We start from the raw sequence: 25,805 nt of genomic DNA, 5'->3' as shown, positions 1-25,805 counted from the left end.
ATGTTATTGATGCCATTGCTCCCACTAAGGTCAAAGCTGTCTCTGGTAAGAAAAGATCTCCATGGAGAAATGTCATACTGGTGAGAACAGAAAAAAAGAGAGTGTTGAAGAGCTGAGCACAGATGGCGAAAAACTAATCTCCAGATCCATTATAACACCTGTAAAGAGAGACTTCACATTTATTTTGGAACTGCGGAATGCAAGGCGGTCCTTTTTCTCTAACATTATCGCCAGAAATAATAATAATTCACGTGCTTTGTTTGCTACTGTCGATAGGTTAACAAATCCTCCAGTACCAGTAGCATCTGAACTTTTATCTACTAAGGCCTGTAATGAATTTGCCTCCTTCTTCAAAGACAACATTCAGAAAATTAGACAAACAGTCAGTGCCTCCATATCAAGTACAGGATATGTGTTGTCACAGTGTTCAGGCAAAACTAATTCCAATATGACACAATTTCATACGATCAACCACAAGAACCTGGAGGACATTATACAACATCTGAAAACCTCCTCCTGTTGCCTTGATATTCTACCAACGGGCATTCTCAAAAATGTTTCGAATTATTTGGCTTCAGATCTTCTAGAGATTGTAAACACGTCTCTTCTCTCAGCTATCTTCCCACAGGCCCTGAAAACTGCAGTCATCAAGCCACTCTTAAAAAAGAATAATCTAGACACGTCACTAATGAGCAACTATAGACCGATATCAAACCTTCCGTTTTTAAGTAAAATCATAGAAAAACTTTCTTGTCACTAAACGACAGTTTTGATGCCTTCCAGTCGGGTTTTTGACTGTACCACAGCACTGAGACGGCTCTTGTTAAAGTCTTTAATGACATCCACTTAAACACAGACAGTGGCAAAACTACAGTCTTAGTATTACTTGATCTCAGTGCTGCATTCGACACTGTCGACCACGACATATTACTAGACCGAATGGAACACTGGGTTGGCCTTTCTGGCTCAGTACTAAACTGGTTTGAATCCTACTTAAAGAATAGGGACTACTTTGTGTCCATAGGTGATTATGTATCTGAGCATACAAATATGACATGCGGAGTTCCCCAAGGCTCCGTTCTGGGGCCTTTTCTGTTTAACATCTACATGCTTCCACTGGCTCAGATTATGGAAAACAACAAAATAAGTTACCATAGCTATGCGGACGACACACAAATTTACATAACCTTGTCACCAGGGGACTATAGACCAATACAAAAACTGACTAAGTGCATTGAACAAATTAATGACTGGATGTGCCATAACTTTCTTAAATTAAATGAAGAAAAAACTGAGGTGGTTGTTTTTGGAGCAAAAGAGGAACGATTAAAAGTCAGCACTCAGCTACAAACGACAATGTTAAAAACAACAGACAAAGCCAGAAATCTTGGTGTAGTTACGGACTCAGACCTGAATTTCAACAGCCACAATAAGACAATTACAAAGTCAGCCTATTATCACCTTAAGAATATATCAAGGGTTAAAGGACTTATGTCTCAGCAGGATTTGGAAAAACTTGTCCATGCTTTTATCTTCAGTAGACTTGACTACTGTAATGGTGTCTTTACAGGTCTCCCTAAAAAATCAATCAGACACCTGCAACTGATTCAGAACGCTGCTGCTTGAGTCCTCACTAAGACCAAGAAAGTGGATCACATCACTCCAGTTCTGAAGTCTTTACACTGGCTTCCAGTGACTCAAAGAATTGATTTCAAAATACTTTTGCTAGTTTATAAAACGCTAAACGGTTTAGGTCCAAAATACATTTCTGGTCTGCTAGTAAACTATGAACCACCTAGACCTCTCAGGTCATCTGGGACAGGTCTGCTTGTTGTCCCCAGAGTTAGAACTAAACAGGGGGAAACTGCGTTCAGTTTCTATGCTCCACATATCTGGAACAAAATCCCAGAAAACTGCAGGTCTGCCGCAACTCTGTTCTTTTAAATCAAGGCTGAAGACTTTTCTTTTTGTTCTTGCCTTTCTTTAAATAGTTGTTCATTTCTTATGCTGAAGTTGCATTGTTGAAACTGTATTGAAATCTATATAAGCATGTAAAGACAAATTAAAGGGTAAGACCGGTGACACCTGCCCATTCTGGGAACGGCGGGGCTTGCGAGTGGATTACGTGTGTAGAGCAACGGCTTACACATTGTCCCATACTAGCACTAGCACCATCTGCTTTTATATTTTTAACTGCTTTTAATGTTTAATTTCTTATACTGCACTGTAACTTTTATTGTTGTATTTTAATCGTTTTTGTGTAAAGCACTTTGAATTGCCCTGTTGCTGAAATGTGCTATACAAATAAAGCAGCCTTGCCTTGCCTTGCTATAATAATAAATACATATATTCATTGTTATCCAGTGAAATTACTGGTTTAGCAGGGGGTGTAGGCTTTATCCTGTCACATTCTCATTAGGGGCTGAGCCCCCCCTAAAGGTCTGATCCTAGAATCACCCCTGGGAAGTACTGATTTTATTGGGTAATTTTTATGCCAGAATCTGTGATAAATGCAGCATTGTTGACTGGAAATCTGAAATATTCTGGCATACTATCTCAGAGAACTTGTCGCCTGAGGCTACATTATGTAAAACTAACACAACTTACCTGACAGTACACTACAGGTGAGTCTGACACAGAAACAGAGAGGATGAACAGACAATACACTATTCTGCAGGTGCATTGTCTTTGCAAAGAGCAGGGGTACAAGTGTCTTAAAGTTTCCGTATCATTCAGTCTGCTCTACTGTACTGACATTTTGCACATGAAGTTGTTTCAATACTGTCAATACCGTACATCCAAACTGGCCCTTTCAAAAAATGAAACTTTTGAAGAAAATTGAAGAAAAAGACTTGTCAAGGTGAGTCATTTATCCATTATACATTTACATTTTGTTACAATGGTACAAGCCTCTGAGGATTTATTAGCAATTTAAATGTACTGTGCTATACTAACGCTAAGCTCTGCTATTACATGTCTTGTCCACTTTCTAGTGAAATGCTTTAATGTCACTTTGATTTGTAAAAATGTTCACTGCAAGCTGGACGCAAACTTCTGTCATTCATTATTGATCTGTAATACATGTTTACAAATTTTATTTAATTTTTATTTACTTTTTTATTTTACCTGTACAGTAAAGCCACCAACAACAATAAATAAGTAACATTTATCAATACCTTCCTTGTATTTTCACTCATTCACTCACTTTGGCACTATTGTTAATAAGCAAGTTACTCTTGCTGACATAAATAAAAAGAACGAAAACACAAAATGTAATTCTGTGTTTAGTCAAATGACAAGTCGGCTGTTTATTTGGTTTCTTTGTATTTTGGTCGTCTTGTTCTTGATTTGGGTTTTGTCTTATTAGGACCTCTTCCATCGGATGGCAGAGAAAATGGCATGGATGAAGTAGAGAAGAGTGGCCACATAGGACATCACCTGAAAACACACACACACACACACACACACACACACACACACACACACACACACACACACACACACACAGAAACACAGAAACACACGGATGATTGTCACCTTCAGATAGAAAGATGGAGGTGTTGCCAAGCCTGGTCACAAGACCACAGACAGATGTCAACACATTGATTTAAACAAGACAAATAGAGATGCATACAATTGCATTTGAGCTGCAAGATGAGATTATATATTTAACCCCCAAGTCATTACAATTACACACTGTGCAGCCAAACATTATTCAAACCCACAGAACTTAATTTCAAATTCTAGTGGAGATCTCAAAATTTACAAAGATGCCAAATTTGTCAGGTTGAAATGGGTAGAAATATGTATAAAATGACACAACTAGATAAAATGACGCATGCAGATTACTGTACTTCCTATTTGATTGAATTATGTAGCAATTAAAAACATAGCTCCTGTTGTGGTTGTGTATGTTTCTGTTCCCTGTTTGTATATTTCTGTTGCTGTTTTGTATATTTATTCTGTATTTTTCTGTTCCCTGTCTTGTAGATTTATCCTGTTTTGTGTATTCTGTGGACTGTTTTTCGTTGTGTATATTTCTGTTCCCTGTTTGGTATTATGTTCTGTTTCCTGTTTTATTTTGATAATCTAGTTTTCTGTCTAGTCGTGTCTTGTTTTACTTCCTGAGTTTTCCCGCCTTGGTTGATTACCCTGCCACTCCTAATGTGTTTCACCTGCTGTGTCACCTGCCCCTCGTTACCCCGTTACCCAGTGTATTTAGTCCTTGTGTTTCCCTTGTCTCTGGTCAGATTGTTTTGCGTCTGTTTGTGTTTCCTCACTGTCTGTTCGTGCCTTGTCAGCGTGTCTAAGCCTGGTGCCTTTGTTTTTGATTCTTCTCTGTGTTGTTTTGTAAGTTATTCCTCTGAGTTTTTTCCCTGTGTTTTCCCAGCCTCTGTGCTGTCGTTTTTTGTTAAATAAATCCTTGAGTTTAAACCTCCTTCCTGCCTTTTCCCTGCATTTGGGTCCTTTAATCCCTGGAAACCATCACAGCTCCAAAAGAAACGAGCTGATACAAAAATAGTGTATATGATGCTGACAATCCAACCTTAAAGCTACTTAAGGGGAGGTTTATGTAATTATTCTGTACAGAAAAGATCTTACTGTTAACTCTAAATTGGAAAAATCATAGAAATGCTGTTTACATGTTAGTTTCCCCAAAATGTTAATTTAGTTATGTACATCTGAATATTGTAGTATGTGAATAGTAATTAGAAGAAATACAGAAGTGTGTGTGTTACATACCACTGCAGCAATGTCCAGTCGATATGTTTTTAGACCAACTGATGTGCCCTGAAGGGACTGAAACGCTGCTCTCAGAAGGGTGACGTAAGCTAGAATCACCGACGCACTGAGGTAGAAAACCACCGCTACAAAATGATAACCCACATCCTAAAAAGATACAGTAAGAAGGCAGGGAGAAAGATTGATGGAGAAAGAAGGCAGCCGGAGGAATAATATGTTAAAATATGATTGGTGAACAAGTTTATGGTATCTACTGTATCTAAATTAAATCAATCAGCAGGTGGTGGGCGTGTCTAACCAGGGATGGCCAGATGCCGCTCTGATTGGCTCCGCAGAGGAAGATGAAGAACCAGAGTGTCGTCACTACGAAGCAGAAGATGGAAACGAACATCACCCAGCCCAGAGGGTTGGGAAACACAACAAGTTCAGCCGATGCCACCAGCATCCACACCAAACCCCCGAACACCTGCAGGGGGGGCGGAGAGAGGGGTGAGGGGGAAGAGACAGAGAGAGAGAGAAAGATGGATTTAAAAATGTAGTTTTCTCGGCTAGCGTACATTGCATTTTAGAGTTTTGTTTTTGTATAACTGACATACTGTGAATAACAGTATTGCACCTTTAAAGCTGCAATAAAAGATTTTTTGGCCACTTGGTGGCAGCAGAAAGTTGTAACCACACACTTACATATCATTTTTAAAGTTACTTGTTAGCAAACAGTTGCTTATGTACACATCCTCCGTTTGGAGTAATGTTTGTGTCTACCTGCTGAATGTAAGTAAATTATTCTCTCTCTTTTAGTGATGTGTTTGGTCTCTTCCAACTCCTGAGGGAAATATTCGGCTTTTTAGCTGCTAAATGCTCGACTATGTCCCCAGTCTCTAACTTCAAGTCCCACTACCGACCAAATATGGAGTGCGGACTGGTAGCTGGAGAGGTGCTAGTTCACCTCCTCTGCACTGCCAAGATGCCCTTGAGCAAAGCACCAAACTGCAAACCACTCGGGAACCTTTCTATGGGCAGCCCCCTCACTCTGACATCTCTCTATTTGTGCATGTATGCTATAGGTCCTGGGCATGTTTGTGTATTTTGGGCCTGTGTGTAACTGTAACAACAGAGTGAAAAATGTAATTTCATGTGCTTCATGTGTAAAATTGGTGGTGTGCCTTTAAAATAAGGATTGGGCCTTTAAAACACAGACGCACACACACAGTCAAACAAACGTCACTCTTGGATATAGTTTCACATTCTTTCTCTTTCCTCCTTTGACAAACATTGTGCCTGAAAGAGTGTTTGGTATTTAGATTAGGAAACATGAACCTCCACCATTTGTCCCATGATAAGAGGTGTTTGCTGTAGTCACTGTGTACAGGAAAACAATTTACATTAACAGCTATCGTACATGTTAACAAGTGTCTGCTGTGGAAAAGGCCTTGTGTGTCTTAGCTTTGATTTCATCCAGTTGGGCGGTTAAGGGCTACACACAGGTGTCTCTACAGCTCAATCGATCAGCATTAAGCCATGAAGTATCAGGTGTGCAGGAGCAGAGCTGGCACAAACACTTGAAGGGGCACATTATGATCCACAACACATGGATTTTCTGGAGAGGATTTTTACCATAACTGCAGCAAAGAACAAACCCTCAGCCTCTCAGGTGAAGACTTAACATATGTAGAGAACATAACTGCCCTCCCAGCTTTCTGGAAAAAGTACCCTACAGTATAAACCCATTTTAAAACAACCTTTTCCCATAGTACACATGTCTTGCTACAAAGTGATTTTGAGGTGCAATTTTGACAGGGATAATCAGGTTTGTATTAGAAGCTTTTTGCCTGAATTTGTGGAAGACATACATACTTGTGGTGTGTCATTTAAAAGGTTGGCATGGTTTTATGGTTGAATATATATAAGTAAACAGGATATCTCCAGGGTTCTCTCTTCTCTCCTCATCTTTCTTAATGAAGTCATCCAGTCTACTTTGCTAAAGTTAAACCAAAATAGGTAGTTTGTTACTACGCTATTTAAAATATTGTCACTTAACCAGCTGAATTTCCACCAATAATTTGGAAATTAAACACAGTGAGTTCAAAGCCAGGACAGTCTGTTCATAATCTGCCACAATGTTTTTTTTAATAAGCTAGGCAACCAAAATTCAATCAGACTACATGGAAAGAATGTGCCACGCCATAAAGTAAATAATTTACCTGCTGGTGGTTCAAATATTTTATTACCAAAATACATTCATTTTCTCCTCAAATGTTAATTTGAAGGTACGAAGACTTTTTTTATGTTAAATAAAATGTTTACTTCATTGAAACTACAGTATATGATGCTTACACTCACATTTCATGCACCGTTATGTATGAGAAAATGTCCAAATGTGTTTTGCATTGTATTTCAGACAGTTTGCAATTTTGATTAGAATGTAGATGGAGTTCTGTGGGTTTAAACAAGGGCTGTCCACACAACATGAGTACAATCTCTCACTGGTAGAGAACCTATGGTAAAAGTAATGTTACAGTTGGCTGATGTTGCTATGAAACAAACAACGCTTTTCATAACAAAAAGATTTCAACTCAGCAAATTATACATTATCTGTTCTGGTTTACAAAGAGTTTACCCTGATGTTATATTCCAACATTGTTAATTGGTAAATAAGTATTTTAACTAAAAAATAAATAACAATAACAAATCTGTGGCTAAGTATGTTACGGAAAGCTGGAGAAAACGTGGACCCAAAATGCAGAGGCGGAAACTGAGGAACGTTAGATGATTTAATAAAAATAAAAGTATACAAAACCAAAGGAGTCCGGGAAAACTAGCAGGCAAAAATGGAATCCAAAAATAAAGTACAGTAAAACAGAAACTAAAACACGAACAGGGAAGGCAAACAAACTTGAGCCAAAACACACGGGAATGCTAAACTGGCTACAAGACACACACAATGATCTGACACAGGACAAAGGGAACACAAAAACTAAATACAGAGGGTAACGAGGTAACACAAGACAGGTGACACAAGGGCTGGGAAACAGGTGAAACACATTAGGGCTGGGCAGAACAATCAAAAAAGGCGGGAAAACACAAGACATGAAGTAAAACCAGACTAGACAAGACAGAAAACCAAACTATCAAAATAAAACATGAAACTGAGCAAAATACAGAACAGAAACAGACTACCAAAATAAGATAAAACACACCAACCCATAACAAAGTATCCTTTAAACAGACAAAGATATGGGCTTCCTGTAAAAGCAACCTGATCTCACAGAATTCCGTGAAATGAACACGGCCCCTTAACTCAAAATATTTTTCACATTGTATTCAGGGGGCAGGCAGCTAGTGGATCAAGGAAAAATGCCTACGATTTGAGACAAAAATGAAATTGCGCTGAAACCATGCAGGAACGCATAGTGCTAAGGAAAAGGCCATGGGTGGGCTTAGCCTACAGTTCCGTGACACACGGGAAGAACGGGACGATTGGGTTCAGGAAAAGGTAATGAGTGTGCTTAGGGTTCCGTGACACGCGAGAAGAATGGGACGGTTGGGTTTAGGAAAAGAATAAAGCAACTTTAGGAAACGTGACATGCAGCCACGAACCCCGGTCTCCTGGGTGTAAGTCCTGTGACGGAATTTTCACACATTCCGTGCCACCACCACTATATACTAATATACTAAAGCTCACACTCCGTTGCAAGTGTCCACTGATTGTGTAATGATCTGCAGCTGTCGCTAATATATTGTCACAGTTTTCAGTTGCAATACAAAGCAAAATGAATTGTTCAGTACATCTGTTTCTCTTTATCTATTACTATTACTAACTATCCTGCCAAATATTACAGAAGTCATTAATGCGCTGTTAACAGTTCGTGATCATTTCACGGAATTCTGTTTTTGATATCACGTTAAGTGGTAAACCAGTTCAAATCAGCGTGTCAGTGTTTCTAGTATTATGTAACAAGTCCCCTCATTTGTACGACGCTCAACTTTGGATTCAAACCTTTGATGGGAGAAAGCCACATTAGTTGATACCCGAAGGTGCTCGAGCACAGCATGTTGAGAAAGTGAGATACACAGGTGAGCAAACACAATTCATTACTGTAAAAACACAACGTTACTTTACACAACTTTATACAAACATTACTTTAATCTGTAGTAGTGGTATCTGCAAATATTGTGTAAGCCTTATCTCTGCTTCTCCATATCAGTCTTATCTTTCCCCATACCAGAGGAACATTATCCATGTATTTCCATTCCAGGTAAAAGGGAATTGGTCCGCAGCCCATTACATTTCCACTGAAAATCTATCTTTGAAGTACAAAATACTCTCCGCCAGGTGGCTCTGAAATGCTTGTGTCAAAATGTACGTCAAGAAAATTCTGCAACATGATTCACTTTCTCAATGTTGATTCATATGTTCAAAACAATCCTTGCTTCACAAATACATATGTGGTGATTAGTGTATTATGCTGCTGCTCTTTTGGTTGGTTTTCATGTGCATTTTGATACATTTGGAACCATTTTTTGTCTTATTCTATTGGAATTCATTGTAACTGGTGTGAATCCCAGCTGACTACAGCTGCCGTCCACCCCCCAGGAGCTACTGTAGCTTTCCAGAGCCCTCTTCACGCCTACAAGGAGTGAGCATTTTAGTGGAGTGTTCCTTTAAATCAATGGAATCCAACCTACAGTTTCCCACATGACCTAAACTCGGTTTTAAATGTTTGTTTGAAATAATTGCCAACTCAAACAACACTCTATATGCTGTATTTATCATTGCATTGTTTGCAATCTTGTTCAGTTCATTCATGTAGCACACAAAATTTCACTTAATTTCATCATTTCAGATGTGAATGAGGAAAATGTGTTGTGCAATTGTGTGATTACGTTTATTTTTCTTCTTTCTGGTTTCTCCTTCTACCTTCTGAACTCCCTTTGTTTGAAATTGCTCCATCATTCAGTTTCATTCCAGTAAAAACAACAATGGACAAAAAAGCTACCGAGCATCTTCAGCTATCTTCAGCTATCTTCCCTGCCCTTTTTTATTGTGAAAGAAAGCGATCCTAGAATAAGTGAAGACAAGTACAGGGACATATAAAAAGCCAAAATAGGTTAATTACGGTAAGACGACTTACGACAAAAGCAAACCCTGCCTTTTTATATCTGTGATGGTTTAGATTTACAGTGCCAACTCTCACCAGCATAATAAACATTACCAGTGCATTTACAGTACATAGTAGGTTATTTCATGGAAAGGTGAACTGGCCAGCAGCCAGGAAAAAAAAGATCCAAGCCAGCAAGTAAACCATGTGAGCTGATGGTTGGTTTAGATTTACACCTCCCTCTGCAACTAAAGCTGTTTTTCCACCTGTGTCACACAGATTTAATCTTTAGTTCTCTGGCCCGAAACTGTGGTGGGCTGTAATATTTTCTGAATAATTCATTTAAACAGGAGCTTTATCAACATATTGACTCTTAATTGACTCAAGTAGGGAAATTCTCTCATATCCCACCTCCACAGTGAGGACAGCTGCACCTCAGGACAGATTTGAGGGATAAACAAGAAATGGAAGGTTTCAATAATAGTTTTCCCCTGAAGAACAAAGAATGCGCCCTAAATCCACAAATTTAGAAAATTCTGATGAACCAACATGATCAAAGTTTGATTGGAGAACCAGATCTTGGTTAGTTAAGGTTTACCATCTCTTGCCCTTCACTACTGTCCAATTAGGAATAAAGACACAAAAAAAATTAGGTTTAGTATTTTTATGGTTAGCAACTACAAACTACACCTCTGTTAAGAGAATTTTTTCCAAAGTAGTCTATATTGTGAAAAGGGTGATGAATACTATTGCTTAATGATTAAAACCTTAACTTTTAAATGCTTTACTGCAATGTAAAGGATTAGATAACCTTAGAATGGTTTTACAAGCTGCCTCAAGCTGAATTTTAAACATTAATCAGAATGTGTAAAATGTTAAAATTAAATTAAATAAAAATCCTTCTAGAAATAGTGGTTCTAAATACATTTCTCCTCTCTGAGAGTCTGGACATAGCTTTGTGACCTGCAGTGTTTAATGTTTTGGGCTGATTTTTTTTAAAGTAATTTTCTGCGGCTCAAGACCCAAACATGGGGTGTACAACAGTGTTCCAAATTATTATGCAAATTATATTTTACACTGATTTTCCTAAATGGTCAATGCAAATGAGATAATGTATATATATAATATAATATAATTTTCAAGTCACCAACCGTTAGGGTATAAGTCAAATTTCATTGAACAAACCACCCAATGAAAACAGTATTTTTTCAAAAATAAAAAACTCAAAATGCACTGTTCCAAATTATTATGCACAACAGAGTTTCAAAGCATTTTATAGGTTGTAAAGAACTGAAAATGGTAATTTGCTGAATTTGCAGCATTAGGAGATTATATTTACTGAAATCAAAAGCTATTTCAATTAAACACCCGACACTGGATAAGCGGACGAAGATGGATGAATGGATTTGCATTGACTATTTAGGAAAATCTGTGTAAAATATCATTTGCATAATAATTTGGAACACAGTGTATGTAGAAAATGGTTACAATGTTGCAAATTGGTCCATTTCAATAATTGTTACTAAAATAAAGCTATTGCATTACAGAATACTTTCAACCTACAAGTGAAAAAAACTATACAGGCCAAAGTAGTGTAAGTTTTTCACTTTTGCTTTTTGTTGCCAAAACTTGTTAAAGTTATTGTTTTCCTATTGCTATGGCAACCTGTGTTTTTCACAATTTGTCCTATGGGAACAACTGTCAGTATAAACTTAGTCTCGCATTGCCAGACCCTCCTCCACAGCACTGTGGAGGAGGGTCTGACTAGTCCACACAGCATTCCGGGATAAGAGAAACCTGCACTGGTTTGTTGGCATTTCTTTAAACCAATTACAATCGTGTTGGGCAGCGCTAGGCACCGGACAGAGCCACGGTGCCGCTGCAAAATAGCCTCAGGAAGGAACTTGTTTTGGTGGAACGTGTACATTCAAAAGTTTTTGTCGTGCGAGAGAAAACTCAGATTGGACAGATAGTCTAGCTAGCTGTCTGGATTTACCCTGCAGAGATCTGAGGAGCAGTTAACCATAGTTCTCATAAATCCACCGGAGTTTAAAATTACAACACAAAGAAAGCGAAAGGTCGAAAAGAGGGAGATGCGGAATTATATCCGAAAAACGTCGTGGATATATTATAAACCCAACTTGTTGCCATGTTTTCTAAATAACATGACCACACAACAATCAGTACTAAAAAGAGTAGGCTAGATGAAGAGTAGATTGTTTTGACTGACGGGGTTCTCAATAACCAGTTTAATCGGCATATCCTTGTATCTTATTGGACCAGACCAAACCTATCAACTCCACTAATCTTCACGTTTGCTGGTCCCTCTGCTCTGTGTTGGCTCTACTGATCAAACACTGAAGCCTGCTGAGCAACATAACAAGACAAGAGAGATTCCAAAACCAGATATGCAACAAAGACTAGCCTCAAGGAGCCATGATGACAGATTGTCAAGGAAACAAGATCATAATATAAATGATGCTGACCCAAGTGAAATAGGCAGATAAAAAGAATAAAGTATTAGTTTAACAACTCACTTGGGTAAAGAGCAATGAATGAGAGACCAAAAGGGATAATAAAAGAGGAGAAACCCAAGGGGAAAGAGGAACTCCCAAATAATAACAAAATGCCATGACAAGATGAAAAACTTACAAATTCAGGGATGAAAAACAGGTCAGGAATGGAAGTAAAGATCCTGCCGCCTGTGGGCAGAAAATCTCTCGACATGGTGGAAGTCATGGTCCAAACACTGTATGTGTATGTGTGTGATTTCCTCTAGAATGAGAGGTGTCACCTGTTTTGATCTGCTTTTTAAAGACTATCTTTCTCCCCCTTCCCCCTCCCGCACCTCCCTTTACATCTTCTCCACTCCACCTACTGATCCACTCCAATGGGCGAAACTACCAGTTTGACAGGTGCTTTTTGGCTTTGTCAATGGTTCTTGCATGTGTTATTCTGTGCGCCCTCATGTTTACAGTGTCCTGTTGGGTCTTTGTAACTGGCAACCAACTGTTTACATGCACACAAGTGATTGAAAGACAACAAATGCAGCATTCACATGGGATATGCATGTCCAACCTTCTAACTCCTTATCAGCTGAATGGTTGAAGACATTTTATTTCAACCACATTAACCTCACAAACAAAGTTTTTAATTTAAAGCTGCACTAATTAATATTTCAAATGAAATGTGCAATATGAAAGATGGCACTCGTGGTCACAAACCCACAGAGAAATAATTATCCTGACTCTGCAGCCTCCCTCATCTCTTGGAGTGTTTGAGTATCTTTAAGCACATTATTTTTCTTTTTAAGGGGCCCGCAACTTCACTGTTTTTTGTTTTCTTTCGCTTCCTTTATTGACAAAAATAAAACAATACATATTTTTACTTTGCTTTAAATTCCAGTCAAAATCCACGATTTTCCAAACATGACAAATCAGGCTAATGTCTGGGCAGACATCATGTGCGTATGCTAAATCTTTACAACTATGAAGAAAATGAAGAAAAAAGCAAGACGTAGCACATAAAGATTTGCTGTACTTTACTGTTTTTTCATGAGGCAAACCCCAAACAAGAAATATATATACAGTAGATTTTAATATTTAACCTGCAGAGATAGGAAGTACCAGTGGCGATTTTAGACCCTTTTTCTCAGCCCCTCTAAAAATTATAATAAAAAAATAATTCTTTTTTATTTATTGTTTATTAATTTTAGTGCCTCAAGTTAGAGTTTGTGAACTTGTCTGTTAGTGACAAACAGGACAAACAATTACAGGTTCAAAGAAACGGTTTAAAAAGGTTTAATATCCTGTGTCGCCAATGCTATGCACCTGTAATCCAGTCAAGGAAAGTTTTATGTGTTCAATATTTATTGTTTACACCTCATTATCATTTCATTTGATTCTGGTAGTCCATAAATGGACTTTCTTAGTTTTTTCATATGTTCAATATTTTGCATTTATCCTCTGTTATTGCTATCCAGTGAAATTACAGATTTAGGGGGGGGCTTTATCCTGTCACATTCTCATTAGGGGCTGAGCCCCCCCCTAAAGGTCTGATCCTAGAATCACCCCTGGGAAGTACTGATTTTATTGGGTAATTTGTATGCCAGAATCTGTGATAAATGCAGAATTTTTGACTGGAAATCTGAAATATTCTGGCATACTATCTCAGAGAACTTGTGGCCTGAGGCTACATTATGTAAAACTAACACAACTTACCTGACATTACACTACAGGTGAGTCTGACACAGAAACAGAGAGGAGGAACAGACAATACACTATTCTGCAGGTGCATTGTCTTTGCAAAGAGCAGGGGTACAAGTGTCTTAAAGTTTCCGTATCATTCAGTCTGCTCTACTGTACTGACATTTTGCACATGAAGTTGTTTCAATACTGTCAATACCGTACATCCAAACTGGCCCTTTCAAAAAATGAAAAAGTTATTCAAATTGAAGAAAAAGACTTGTCAAAGAGAGTCATTTATCCATTATATATTTACATTTTGTTCATTGTAAACATAGAGAAACATGCAAGGAAACAAATCTTTTAAATGCTTGTGTCAGATTTTGAATGATACAAGCCTCTGAGGATTTATTAGCGATTTAAATGTACTGTGCTATACTAATGCTAAGCTCTGCTATTACATGTCTTGTCCACTTTCTAGTGAAATGCTTTAATGTCACTTTGATTTGTAAGTTCACTGCAAGCTGGAGGCAAACTTCTGTCATTCATTATTGATCTGTTATACATGTTTACAAATTTTATTTTATTTTTATTTACTTTTTTTGATTTTACCTGTACAGTAAAGCCACCAACAACAATAAACAAGTGACATTTATCAATACCTTTCTCGTATTTTCACTCATTCACTCACTTTGGCGCTATTGTTAATAAGCAAGTTAGAAATATAAAAAAGAACAAAATAAAAAGAACGAAAACACAAAAAGTCGGCTGTTTATTTGGTTTCTTTGTATTTTGGTCGCCATGTTCTTGGTTTGTGTTTTGTCCTATTGGGACCTCTTCCATCGGATGGCAGAGAAAATGGCATGGATGAAGTAGAGAAGAGTGGCCACATAGGACATCACCTGAAAACACACACACACACACACACACACAGAAACACACGGATGATTGTCACCTTCAGATAGAAAGATGGAGGTGTTGCCAAGCCTGGTCACAAGACCACAGACAGATGTCAACACATTGATTTAAACAAGACAAATAGAGATGCATACAATTGCATTTGAGCTGCAAAATGAGATTATATATTTAACCCCCAAGTCATTACAATTACACACAGATTACTGTACTTCCCAAGCTGATACAAATATAGTGTATATGATACTGGCAATCCAACATTAAAGCTACTTAAGGGAGATATGAAATTACTCTGTACAGAAAATACTGTTAACAGACTCTAAATTGGAAAAATCATAGAAATGCTGTTTACATGTTAGTTTCCCCAAAACGTTAATTTAGTTATGTACATCTGAATATTGCAGTATATGTAACTAGAAATTAGAAGAAATAGAGAAGCTAGGATCTGTGTGCTTGTGTGTGTGTGTGTGTGTGTGTGTGTGTGTGTGTGTGTGTGTGTTACATACCACTGCAGCAATGTCCAGTCGATATATTTTTAGACCATCTGATCCCTGAACGGACTGAAACGCTGCTCTCAGAAGGGTGACGTAAGCTAGAATCACCGACGCACTGAGGTAGAAAACCACCGCTACAAAATGATAACCCACATCCTAAAAAGATACAGTAAGAAGGCAGGGAGAAAGATTGATGGAGAAAGAAGGCAGCCGGAGGAATAATATGTTAAAATATGATTGGACAAACACAATGTTGTGAACAAGTTTATGGTATCTACTGTATCTAAATTAAATCAATCAGCAGGTGGTGGGCGTGTCTAACCAGGGATGGCCAGATGCCGCTCTGATTGGCTCCGCAGAGGAAGATGAAGAACCAGAGTGTCGTCACTACGAAGCAGAAGATGGAAACGAACATCACCCAGCCCAGAGGGTTGGGAAACGCAACGAGTTCAGCCGATGCCACCAGCATCCACACCAAACCCCCGAACACCTGCAGGGGGGGTGGAGAGAGGGGTGAGGGGGAAGAGACAGAGAGAGAGAGAGAAAGATGGATTTAAATAATGTTTTCTCAGCTAGCGTACATTGCATTTTAGAGTTTTGTTTTTGTATAACAATGACATACTGTGAATAACAGTATTGCACCTTTAAAGCTGCAATAAAAGCTTTTTTGGCCACTTGGTGGCAGCAGAAAGTTGTAACCAAACAAACAGTTGCTTATGTACACATCCTCCGTTTGGAGTAATGTTTGTGTCTACCTGCTGAATGTAAGTAAATTATTCTCTCTCTTTTAGTGATGTGTTTGGTCTCTTCCAACTCCTGAGGGAAATATTCGGCTTTTTAGCTGCTAAATGCTCGACTATGTCCCCAGTCTCTAACTTCAAGTCCCAGTACCGACCAAATATGGAGTGTGGACTGGTAGCTGGAGAGGTGCTAGTTCACTGCCAAGATGCCCATGAGCAGGGCACCAAACCGTTAACCACTCGGGAACCTTTCTATGGGCAGCCCCCTCACTCTCCATTTGTGCATGTATGCTATAGGTCCTGGGCATGTTTGTGTATTTCGGGCCTTTGTGTAACTGTAACAACAGAGTGAACATATAAAATTGGTGGTGTCCCTTTAAAATAAGGATTGGGCCTTTAAAACACACACAGACACACACAGACACACACTCAAACAAATGTCACTCTCTTGGATATAGTTTCACATTCTTTCTCTTTCCTCCTTTGACAAACATTGTGCCTGAAAGAGTGTTTGGTATTTAGATTATGAAACATGAACCTCCACCATTTGTCCCATGATAAGAGGCGTTTGCTGTAGTCACTGTGTACAGGAAAACAATTTACATTAACAGCTATCGTACATGTTAACAAGTGTCTGCTGTGGAAAAGGCCTAGTGTGTCTTAGCTTTGATTTCATCCAGTTGGGCGGTTAAGGGCTACACACAGGTGTCTCTACAGCTCAATCGATCAGCATTAAGCCATGAAGTATCAGGTGTGCAGGAGCAGAGCTGGCACAAACACTTGAAGGGGCACATTATGATCCACAACACATGGATTTTCTGGAGAGGATTTTTACCATAACTGCAGCAAAGAACGAACCCTCAGCCTCTCAGGTGAAGACTTAACATATGTAGAGAACATAACTGCCCTCCCAGCTTTCTGGAAAAAGTACCCTACAGTATAAACCCATTTTAAAACAACCTTTTCCCATAGTACACATGTCTTGCTACAAAGTGATTTTGAGGAGCAGTTTTGACAGGGATAATCAGGCTTATATTAGAAGCTTTTTGCCTGAATTTGTGGAAGATATATGTAATTGTGCTGTGTGTCATTTAAATAGATGGCATGGTTTTATCGTGGAATGTGTATAAGTAAACAGGATAAGACTTTTGCCACCAGTTCATCCAGGGTTGTCTCTTCTCTCTTCTTAATGAAGTCATCCAGTCTACTTTGTTAAAGTTAAACCAAAATAGGTAGTTTTTGTTACTACACTATTTAAAATCTTACCACTTAGCCAGCTGAAATTCCAACAATAACTTGGAAATTCAACTGCACTTTTAAAGTCTAGCTGTTGGGTAAAAATTGAAATGAAAGTTAATGTGCCTTTTTTATGTAACATTGTCTCATAAATGCAGAAAATCCAGGTTTCACTTGTAAACAGTGAGTTCAAAGCCAGGATAGTCTGTTCATAATCTGCCACAATGTTTTTTTTAATAAGGTAAGCAACCAAAATTCAATCTGACCACATGGAAAGAATGTGCCACACCATAAAGTAAACAATTCACCTGCTGGTGGTTCAAATATCTCTAATATCTCAAATAAATCTCTACCAAAATACATTCATTTATCCCCAAAAACTCCACCATTATGTATGAGAAAATGTCCAAATGTGTGTCGTATTGTATTTCGGGAAGTTTGCAATCTTGATTAGAATGTAAATGGAGTTCTGTGGGTTTAAACAAGGGCTGTCCACACAACATGAGTACAATCTCTCACTGGTAGAGAACCTATGGTAAAAGTAATGTTACAGTTGGCTGATGTTGCTATGAAACAAACACGACGCTTTTCATAATGTTAATAATTCCAAAAAAAAAATGCTTTCAACTCAGCAAATCTGTTCTGGTTTACCAAGAGTTTGAAATATTTTATTCAGAAAACACCCTGATGTTATATTCAACATTCTTGTGAATTAGTAAATGAGTATTTTATACGATGGCCGACAGGGGCAAAACAACACAACAACAACTTCATTAATTTGACAACAGGTGCAGCATTCAGCAAACGCGCTGCAAATACACACAACACAAACAAATACATAAACGCGCTGCAAATATGAAACGATGCAAAAAGAAAAGCACGCAAACCCAGAAAACAAATGCAACAAAAACAAGCAGCATCCAGATTACACAACGGAAGTTCTCCAGACCTCTAGAGGGAGCAGCTAGTGGAACAGCTGGATTTTCGACCCCACGGGGAGAGAGCGCTCTGCCTTTTTATTAGAGTCGGGTATGGCTACAGCCTGGAGAACTCCATAGACTGTATATTAAATTCATATTATTATTATTATTATTAATAACATAATGTATTAGTAATATACAGTCTATGCTCCCGTCTCATGCCCTCCCAGCTGGTGCCATCCCCGAGCTTTGGTTTTTCAAAATAAAAGCTTGCGTCTGGTCCGCTATGTGTTTGTACTTTGGTGTGTTGGATGTTTGTGAACTAAACAGTATTCTGTTGATAACCGTTGTTGTATAATCACAATATTACACTTGAGGAGGCCTATACTTAAGTAATGGGCCTTTCGGACCTCGAAATGAAACCCTCTCATGTAATATGGCTTAAACAAACGTCAACGTTAAACGCTGATGCAGTTTTAAATGTTTTATTACCACGAGTTTACAGACGTCTCTGCTGATTGAGTTTCACCTGTGACCTGAGCCGAGACACACCCACCAAACATACAGACTTAGAATTTACAGTCTATGCAGTTGCTCTCTCTCTCTCTCTCTCTCTCTCTCTCTCTCTCTCTCTCTCTCTCTCTCTCTCTCTCTCTCTCCCTCTCTCTCTCCCTCTCTCTCTCTCTCTCTCTCTCTCTCTCTCTCTCTCTCTCTCTCCCCCTCTCCCTTTTTTTTGTTGCATTTGTTTTCTGGGTGGGTTTGCATCGTTTCATATTTGCAGCGCGTTTATGTATTTGTTTGTGTTGTGTGCATTTGCAGTGCGTTTGTTTTAAATATTTGTTTGAAATAATTGCCAACTCAAACAACACTCTATATGCTGTACGTATTATTGCATTGTTTGCAATCTTGTTCATTTCATTCATGTAGCACACAACATTCCACACAGATGTGAATGAGGAAAATGTGTTGTGACATTGTGTGATTACGTTTATTTTTCTTCTTTCTGGTTTCTCCTTCTGCCTTCTGAACTCCCTTTGTTTGAAATTGCTCCATCATTCAGTTTCATTCCAGTAAAAACAACAATGGACAAAAAAGCTACCGAGCAAGTACTCTGACAGTTATCTTCCCTGCCCTTTTTTATTGTGAAAGAAGACGTTATTGTGAAAGAAGTGAAGACAAGTAGGCTACAGCCGCGGCGTCAGCTGATTTTGCCGGGGCTTCAGCCCCGAATGTTTAGAGTGTAGCCCTGAATGTATTATGAAAAGTTCACTGACAAATATGAAACCGGACAATTGCCTATGTAAACGTGCCTGATCGCCTGGCCTTTCATAACGTACGCTTATTTCTCCGTGCCTGTCACAAAGCGATCCCTCCCCTCTCTGCTGCTCTCTATCTATCTCTTTCTCTCTCTCCGATAGAAAGAGACAGGATGAGTGGGGAAAACTGTGGTAATTGTAGCCTATATGTGGCTGTGTGTGTGCGTGCGTGCGTGCGTGCGTCTCTGTCCATCCGTCGGTCTCTCCGTGTGCCTGATCGCGTGTCTCGCTATGAGAAGTCAAGACATTAGGGGCTTTCCGACCGGAGGAGTTTTTGCAGTTCTTAGAACTAAACGTTCCTAGAACACTTTTTTCGTCGTTCTGACAGGAAAAATTTGGGGATTTTTAAGTTCCTCTGGCCGCTGTAGCGTACTTTTTTAGCTCCTACTTCAGAGCAGGGTCTTTTCCCTTTTCCCTTTCCCTAGGTGTACTTGATTGGTCGAACTTATAAGTCACGCCCACTGCCAACTCGGAAACTTGCAGACAGAGCAACAACGGGACATTTTTAACAATTTTCACCATCTTATTCATCATTAAATTCACTTCTGACAACGTTTTAGGCGAGAAATTAACTGTTTAGATTTCAAATATAGGCAGTCTTGCGAAAATTTATGCCGAATTGACAATTTGCTTCAAAGTTTTCGGAGTTGAGAAGCTCCATCAAGTGAGGCGACACCCAGCAAGTGCCTGCCCCGGCCGCTAGCTCGTCACTCGGCCAGTCATGCTCAGAGACCTCTGGAAAGCTAAGCTGGAGGTCTCTCAGACCGCTCTCATAAATAAGAGGCTTCTATTTCGCCGTTGACGGTTCGTTTGTTTAAATATCACAACACATGTCCATCATAAGATTAACGGGAACCTGTGGTTAAGTTAATGTAAGTTAAGTTAAACTCCACAAGCGTGTCCTGCGGCTCACCGGCAAAGACCGTTGCAGTGCTTGCGTCACTCCCTTACCCCTCCTACCAGTCCCATATGGCCACTTGGCCAGTGGGAATGCAAACGGAAAAAAAGATTCTGGGGGAGAGTAGTTCTTAGAACTGCTTAGAAGTGTACTTTTCCTCTAAAAAGTACTATCCGGTCGGAAAGCACCTTATGAACCTACAGTGAGACCTCGCCCGCTCAGCAGGGGTAGGAGCGACTATAGACCGCCTCCGCGGTAGGCTACCGACTCGAAGATCCAGCAGATCAGATAAGCACAGCCCATGACTTGTTGTCGCCATAGCGACTGCAAGCAACGGTGATTAGACTGTGTTGAAAGCGCCACTTTTCAAGCTGAAGCCAAGAAGTGCTCTACCATTAGGCTACATTCAAGTTAAAGTGGTGTGAGGAGTAGTTCAACTTGGAAATTGCAACGGACTCAGCTCTATTAACCTTGCATTACAGTGCTTAGCATACATGTTTTGGGGATGAATCTAATGTGCTGGTGTTTCTGGTTGTTACATGCTACAAGGTGTAAAGGGGAATCTAACTCCATAAGGGAGTGAATACGTTTTTAGTATAAGGTGAAAGAAACATAAGTTGAAGTACTCCTCCACGACTCCTCCAAATCACAGAGAACACAGATGGGAGGAGTTATATTTTGAATGTGCACAAAGTTTTGAGCAGAAATCTTGTTCAAATACATCTGAAATATTACAGTCCAGGGCTTTATTAATTCATTAAAATGAATGAATGTATCATTGAGGTGAATAATTGTCATGTGCACATTTAAGGAGGTTACTTCCCCAACAAAAGACGCAAAACAGGAGGGAGGGGTAAATGATGCCAAGGCTACATGTGTGCTGACTCAGATAGAATTAGAAAAGTTGATCCAAAAGGAGAATAAAGTTGAAAGCAATACAGAATGCCTGAGAGCCTTACTGCAATATATTCCATTATGTCTTTATATTTTGAATTGTCCCCTATGTTTCCCTTTACATATATCCAGCATAAATTGATTCAGAAAAGGGTAGAAATAGGTGCATACAAATTCACCTGAACCCCCCCAGACCCCCCGCATCATAGGTCGCCACACAGATCTGGAAAAAAAACCCTGGGCTTTGGGTTGGCAGGCCAGTTATGATTAGGCCAAATGTTGGTGCCATCTAAATAACATCTACAAACTGGAAGCTAAAATGAACATACACTGGCTATTAACGAGCTGGGCAAGCCAATTGCTGTTTTGCACTGCATTCAGTTTATTTAAATGGGTCCGGGCTAAGCCCCGAACCTCCTCAAGTCCTAGAAACGCCCCTGACTACAGTCACATATAAAAAGCCAAAATAAATTTAGAAAATTATGATAAACCAACATGATCAAAGTTTGATTGGAGAACCAGATCTTGGTTAGCTAAGGTTTACCGTCTCTTGCCCTTCACTACTGTCCAATTAAAGAAAAAAAAAAAAAAGAGGTTTAGTATTTTTATGGTTAGCAACTACAAACTACACCTCTGTTAAGAGAATTATGTTTCCAAAGTAGTCTATATTGTGAAAAGGGTGATGAATACTATTGCTTAATGATTAAAACCTTAACTTTTAAATGCTTTATTGCAATGTAAAGGATTAGATAACCTTAGAATGGTATTACAAACTGCCTCAAGCTGAATTTTAAACATTAATCAGAATGTGTAAAATGTAAAAAAATCCTTCTAGAAATAGTGGTTCTAAATACATTTCTCCTCTCTGAGATTCTGGACATAGCTTTGTGACCTGCAGTGTTTAATGTTTTTGGGCTGATTTTTAAAAAAAAATTTAAGTAATTTTTTTACTTAAGACTCTACACCATACATTGTAGAGAATGGTTACAATGTTGCAAATTGTTCCATTTCAATAAGTGTTACTAAAATAAAGCTATTGCATCACAGAATACTTTCAACCTACAAGTGAAAAAAAATCACGACATAAATCCACCGGAGTTTAAAATCCCAACACAAAGAAAGCGAAAGGTAACGGACATCCAGCCGAAAAGAGGGAGATCCTTTCAGATGTGGAATTTCGGGCGGCACCGGACCAATCCCGGAAGTGGAACGTCGTGGATATATTATAAACCCAACTTGTTGCCATGTTTTCTAAATAACATGACCACACAACAATCAGTACTAAAAAGAGTAGGCTAGATGAAGAGTAGATTGTTTTGACTGACGGGGTTCTCAATAACCAGTTTAATCGGCATATCCTTGTATCTTATTGGACCAGACCAAACCTATCAACTCCACTAATCTTCACGTTTGCTGGTCCCTCTGCTCTGTGTTGGCTCTACTGATCAAACACTGAAGCCTGCTGAGCAACATAACAAGACAAGAGAGATTCCAAAACCAGATATGCAACAAAGACTAGCCTCAAGGAGCCATGATGACAGAGAGTCAAGGAAACAAGATCATAATATAAATGATGCTGACCCAAGTGAAATAGGCAGATAAAAAGAATAAAGTATTAGTTTAACAACTCACTTGGGTAAAGAGCAATCAATGAGAGACCAAAATGGATAATGAAAGAGGAGAAACCCAAGGGGAAAGAGGAACTCCCAAATAATAACAAAATGCCATGACAAGATGAAAAACTTACAAATTCAGGGATGAAAAACAGGTCAGGAATGGAAGTAAAGATCCTGCCGCCTGTGGGCAGAAAATCTCTCGACATGGTGGAAGTCATGGTCCAAACACTGTATGTGTATGTGTGTGATTTCCTCTAGAATGAGAGGTGTCACCTGTTTTGATCTGCTTTTTAAAGACTATCTTTCTCCCCCTTCCCCCTCCCGCACCTCCCTTTACATCTTCTCCACTCCACCTACTGATCCACTCCACTGGGCGAAACTACCAGTTTGACAGGTGCTTTTTGGCTTTGTTTGTGCAGCGGGAGGCTCCGTTTGAATTTGCATGAATTTGTATGGGAACCCACTGAACTGCATTCCTAAAAGGAGAAAAGGAGGGAGGAAGGGAGGAAGGGAGGGACGGAGAGAGTGAGGGAAAAACAGTTAGATTTGTCAATGAGGGTGTAGGAGGATAGGAGAGGACAAACAGGGACCGACATGTAGAGCAAAGGGAGAGGCTGGGATTTGATTTATCACCTGTTACACCTGTTTCCAACTGACACCAGAAAAGAAATGATCCAACCAGCGGAGACTGCAGAAAGTTTCTACTGGTCCCAGCCAAGAAATTGTCCAACACACAACCCACTGCCATCATTTCTCTAATATTACTAATGATACATTTTATTTAATGGCCCCCTTCAGGACACCAACGGTCACCTTGCAGTAGAATAAAAACAAAGACATAGACAAAACACGATAGAACAAGAGACATATGTCATATTAATTTGGATACAAAAACGAATAAGTGCAATTCCTAAAATGTCAAACATATTGTGTTTAGTGTTTGCCAAAGATGATGTCAAATGTCAGTCAGCTGTAAGTCACAGAAGTGGTGTGATTTGAGATTGTGATTGTGCTTTTGTCTCCGAGTGGTTCATCCAGTCAAACTGCCAAACACAGCGTGATGGTTTCTAGGCAGAGGGATTTAATCTCTGCATAATATACAAAACCTTTTGTGTGGGACGACTCAACGTCTTTTTTTAATCTCTATCGCAACACAGTGTAAATTAGTCTGCTGCATTGTTACGAAATAAATAACACATACGCACATTTGAATTTGTTGCTCCGTTGCTAAACGCTCATCAGAAAGAAACATGAAAACCATTATGTTTCACCATTGTGTTTCAGTTGAATTAACTTTTTTTGTTCAAGCCGTGGGTTTAATAATGTAAGTCACAAATTAGAGATTTTTCAAATTTTATTTTAACTTTATTTATACAGGTTATCTAATAGAGACACCGGGTCTCTAACTCAAGAAAGACCTGTTTAGATTACTGGAAACAATGTAGCTACCGGCTCAAATTATATACAGTCTTAATGGCAAAGAGTGTCTCATTGACTTCAATATCATGTTTAACATCTAAAAGTGTTCTCATTCCCTAGTTTACCAGCATGATAAAACAGCCTCGTTGAATGACGAGGGCTGGTTTCTAAATGACGCACAGAGCTAACTAGCCTTTTTAAAAGTACACAGCATCCCAATACAGTGCAGTGAGTCATTTTGTAAGAGTAGATTTCATCTTGTCCAAAGAGGAGATGTTGCTTTGTTCTGCATATGTTGACACACCCTAAGTCAACCTGTTCATCTAGCTTCTGCTAAAATCAGTCAAGTGTGTTTGGAGACCCATCCTCTGTCGCTACACATCTAAAGGTCATTGGCACCATGAAGTCTAATTGGACTCTTTTTTTTTGTTTTCTTTTTTCTTTTTTTTTTCTTTGAGAGAAGGAACAACCTTCACTCCAATTACACTTCGAAATGCGAAAAGCGAGCTGAGCCAGAAGGCAAAGCTTTTGATCTACCGGTCAATTTTCGTTCCTATCCTCACCTATGGTCACGAAGGCTGGGTCAAGATGGTGTAGTCTACGTGATATGCAGGTATACGCAGTATACCCACTAAGAAAGCTCCAGAATTTCCATATACCCACTTAAAAATGCGCAATGACATGTAACAACATACTTTCCATTATAATTTTGATATATTTTGATATGTCATCTGGGTTTTTTTTCCGTTGCATAGGCTAAATAAAGGTATTTCCTCCGTAAATTGGTGCTTAAAAGCGTGTCAGAATGCAGAAAATGAATTCTTTGAAGCTGAAAATTTTCCTTGGGGAGGACACTCTCTTATATCTCTACCCTACAGTGGCCGACAGGGGCAAACGCCCTGCAACTTAAGAAAACGCACCCAAATAGACAAAACACAAGCAAATTAAGCAACTTCATTAATTTGACAACACATGTGCAGCATTCTGCAAACGCGCTGCAAATAAAAAAACGATGCAAAAAGAAAAGCACGCAAACTCCGAAAAAAGTGATGCAAAAGAAAAACAACTTCATTAATTTGACAACACATGCGCAGCATTCAGCAAACGCGCTGCAAATACACACAACACAACCAAATACATAAACGCACTGCAAATATGAAACGATGCAAAAAGAAAAGCTCGCAAACCCAGAAAACAAATGCAACAAAAACAAGCAGCATCCAGATTACACAACGGAAGTTCTCCAGACCTCTAGAGGGAGCAGCTAGTGGAACAGCTGGATTTTCGACCCCACGGGGAGAGAGCGCTCTGCCTTTTTATTAGAGTCGGGT

General features: G+C 39.1%; 2 protein-coding genes across 2 annotated transcripts; both read right to left on the bottom strand.

The window, feature by feature from the left end:
- Positions 1 to 2,838: 2,838 nt before the first annotated feature.
- On the bottom strand, positions 2,839 to 12,659 carry LOC144532579 (myelin and lymphocyte protein-like). Its single transcript, XM_078273423.1, has 4 exons — positions 12,495 to 12,659; positions 5,042 to 5,209; positions 4,744 to 4,890; positions 2,839 to 3,438 (listed from the first exon to the last, which is right to left on the bottom strand). Exons 1-4 carry the CDS (start codon positions 12,579 to 12,581, stop codon positions 3,364 to 3,366), a joined length of 477 nt encoding a protein of 158 aa, XP_078129549.1. The 5' UTR covers positions 12,582 to 12,659; the 3' UTR covers positions 2,839 to 3,363.
- Positions 12,660 to 14,318: 1,659 nt separating this feature from the next.
- LOC144532578 (myelin and lymphocyte protein-like) lies at positions 14,319 to 23,335 on the bottom strand. The gene is made up of 4 exons (XM_078273422.1): positions 23,187 to 23,335; positions 15,758 to 15,925; positions 15,448 to 15,591; positions 14,319 to 14,928 (listed from the first exon to the last, which is right to left on the bottom strand). Exons 1-4 carry the CDS (start codon positions 23,271 to 23,273, stop codon positions 14,851 to 14,853), a joined length of 477 nt encoding a protein of 158 aa, XP_078129548.1. The 5' UTR covers positions 23,274 to 23,335; the 3' UTR covers positions 14,319 to 14,850.
- Between the last annotated feature and the right edge of the window lie 2,470 nt (positions 23,336 to 25,805).

This window comes from Sander vitreus, chromosome 17 (genome assembly GCF_031162955.1).
Source record: "Sander vitreus isolate 19-12246 chromosome 17, sanVit1, whole genome shotgun sequence".
Taxonomy (NCBI): domain Eukaryota; kingdom Metazoa; phylum Chordata; class Actinopteri; order Perciformes; family Percidae; genus Sander; species Sander vitreus.
This window is presented reverse-complemented; position numbering and strand designations above follow the sequence as displayed.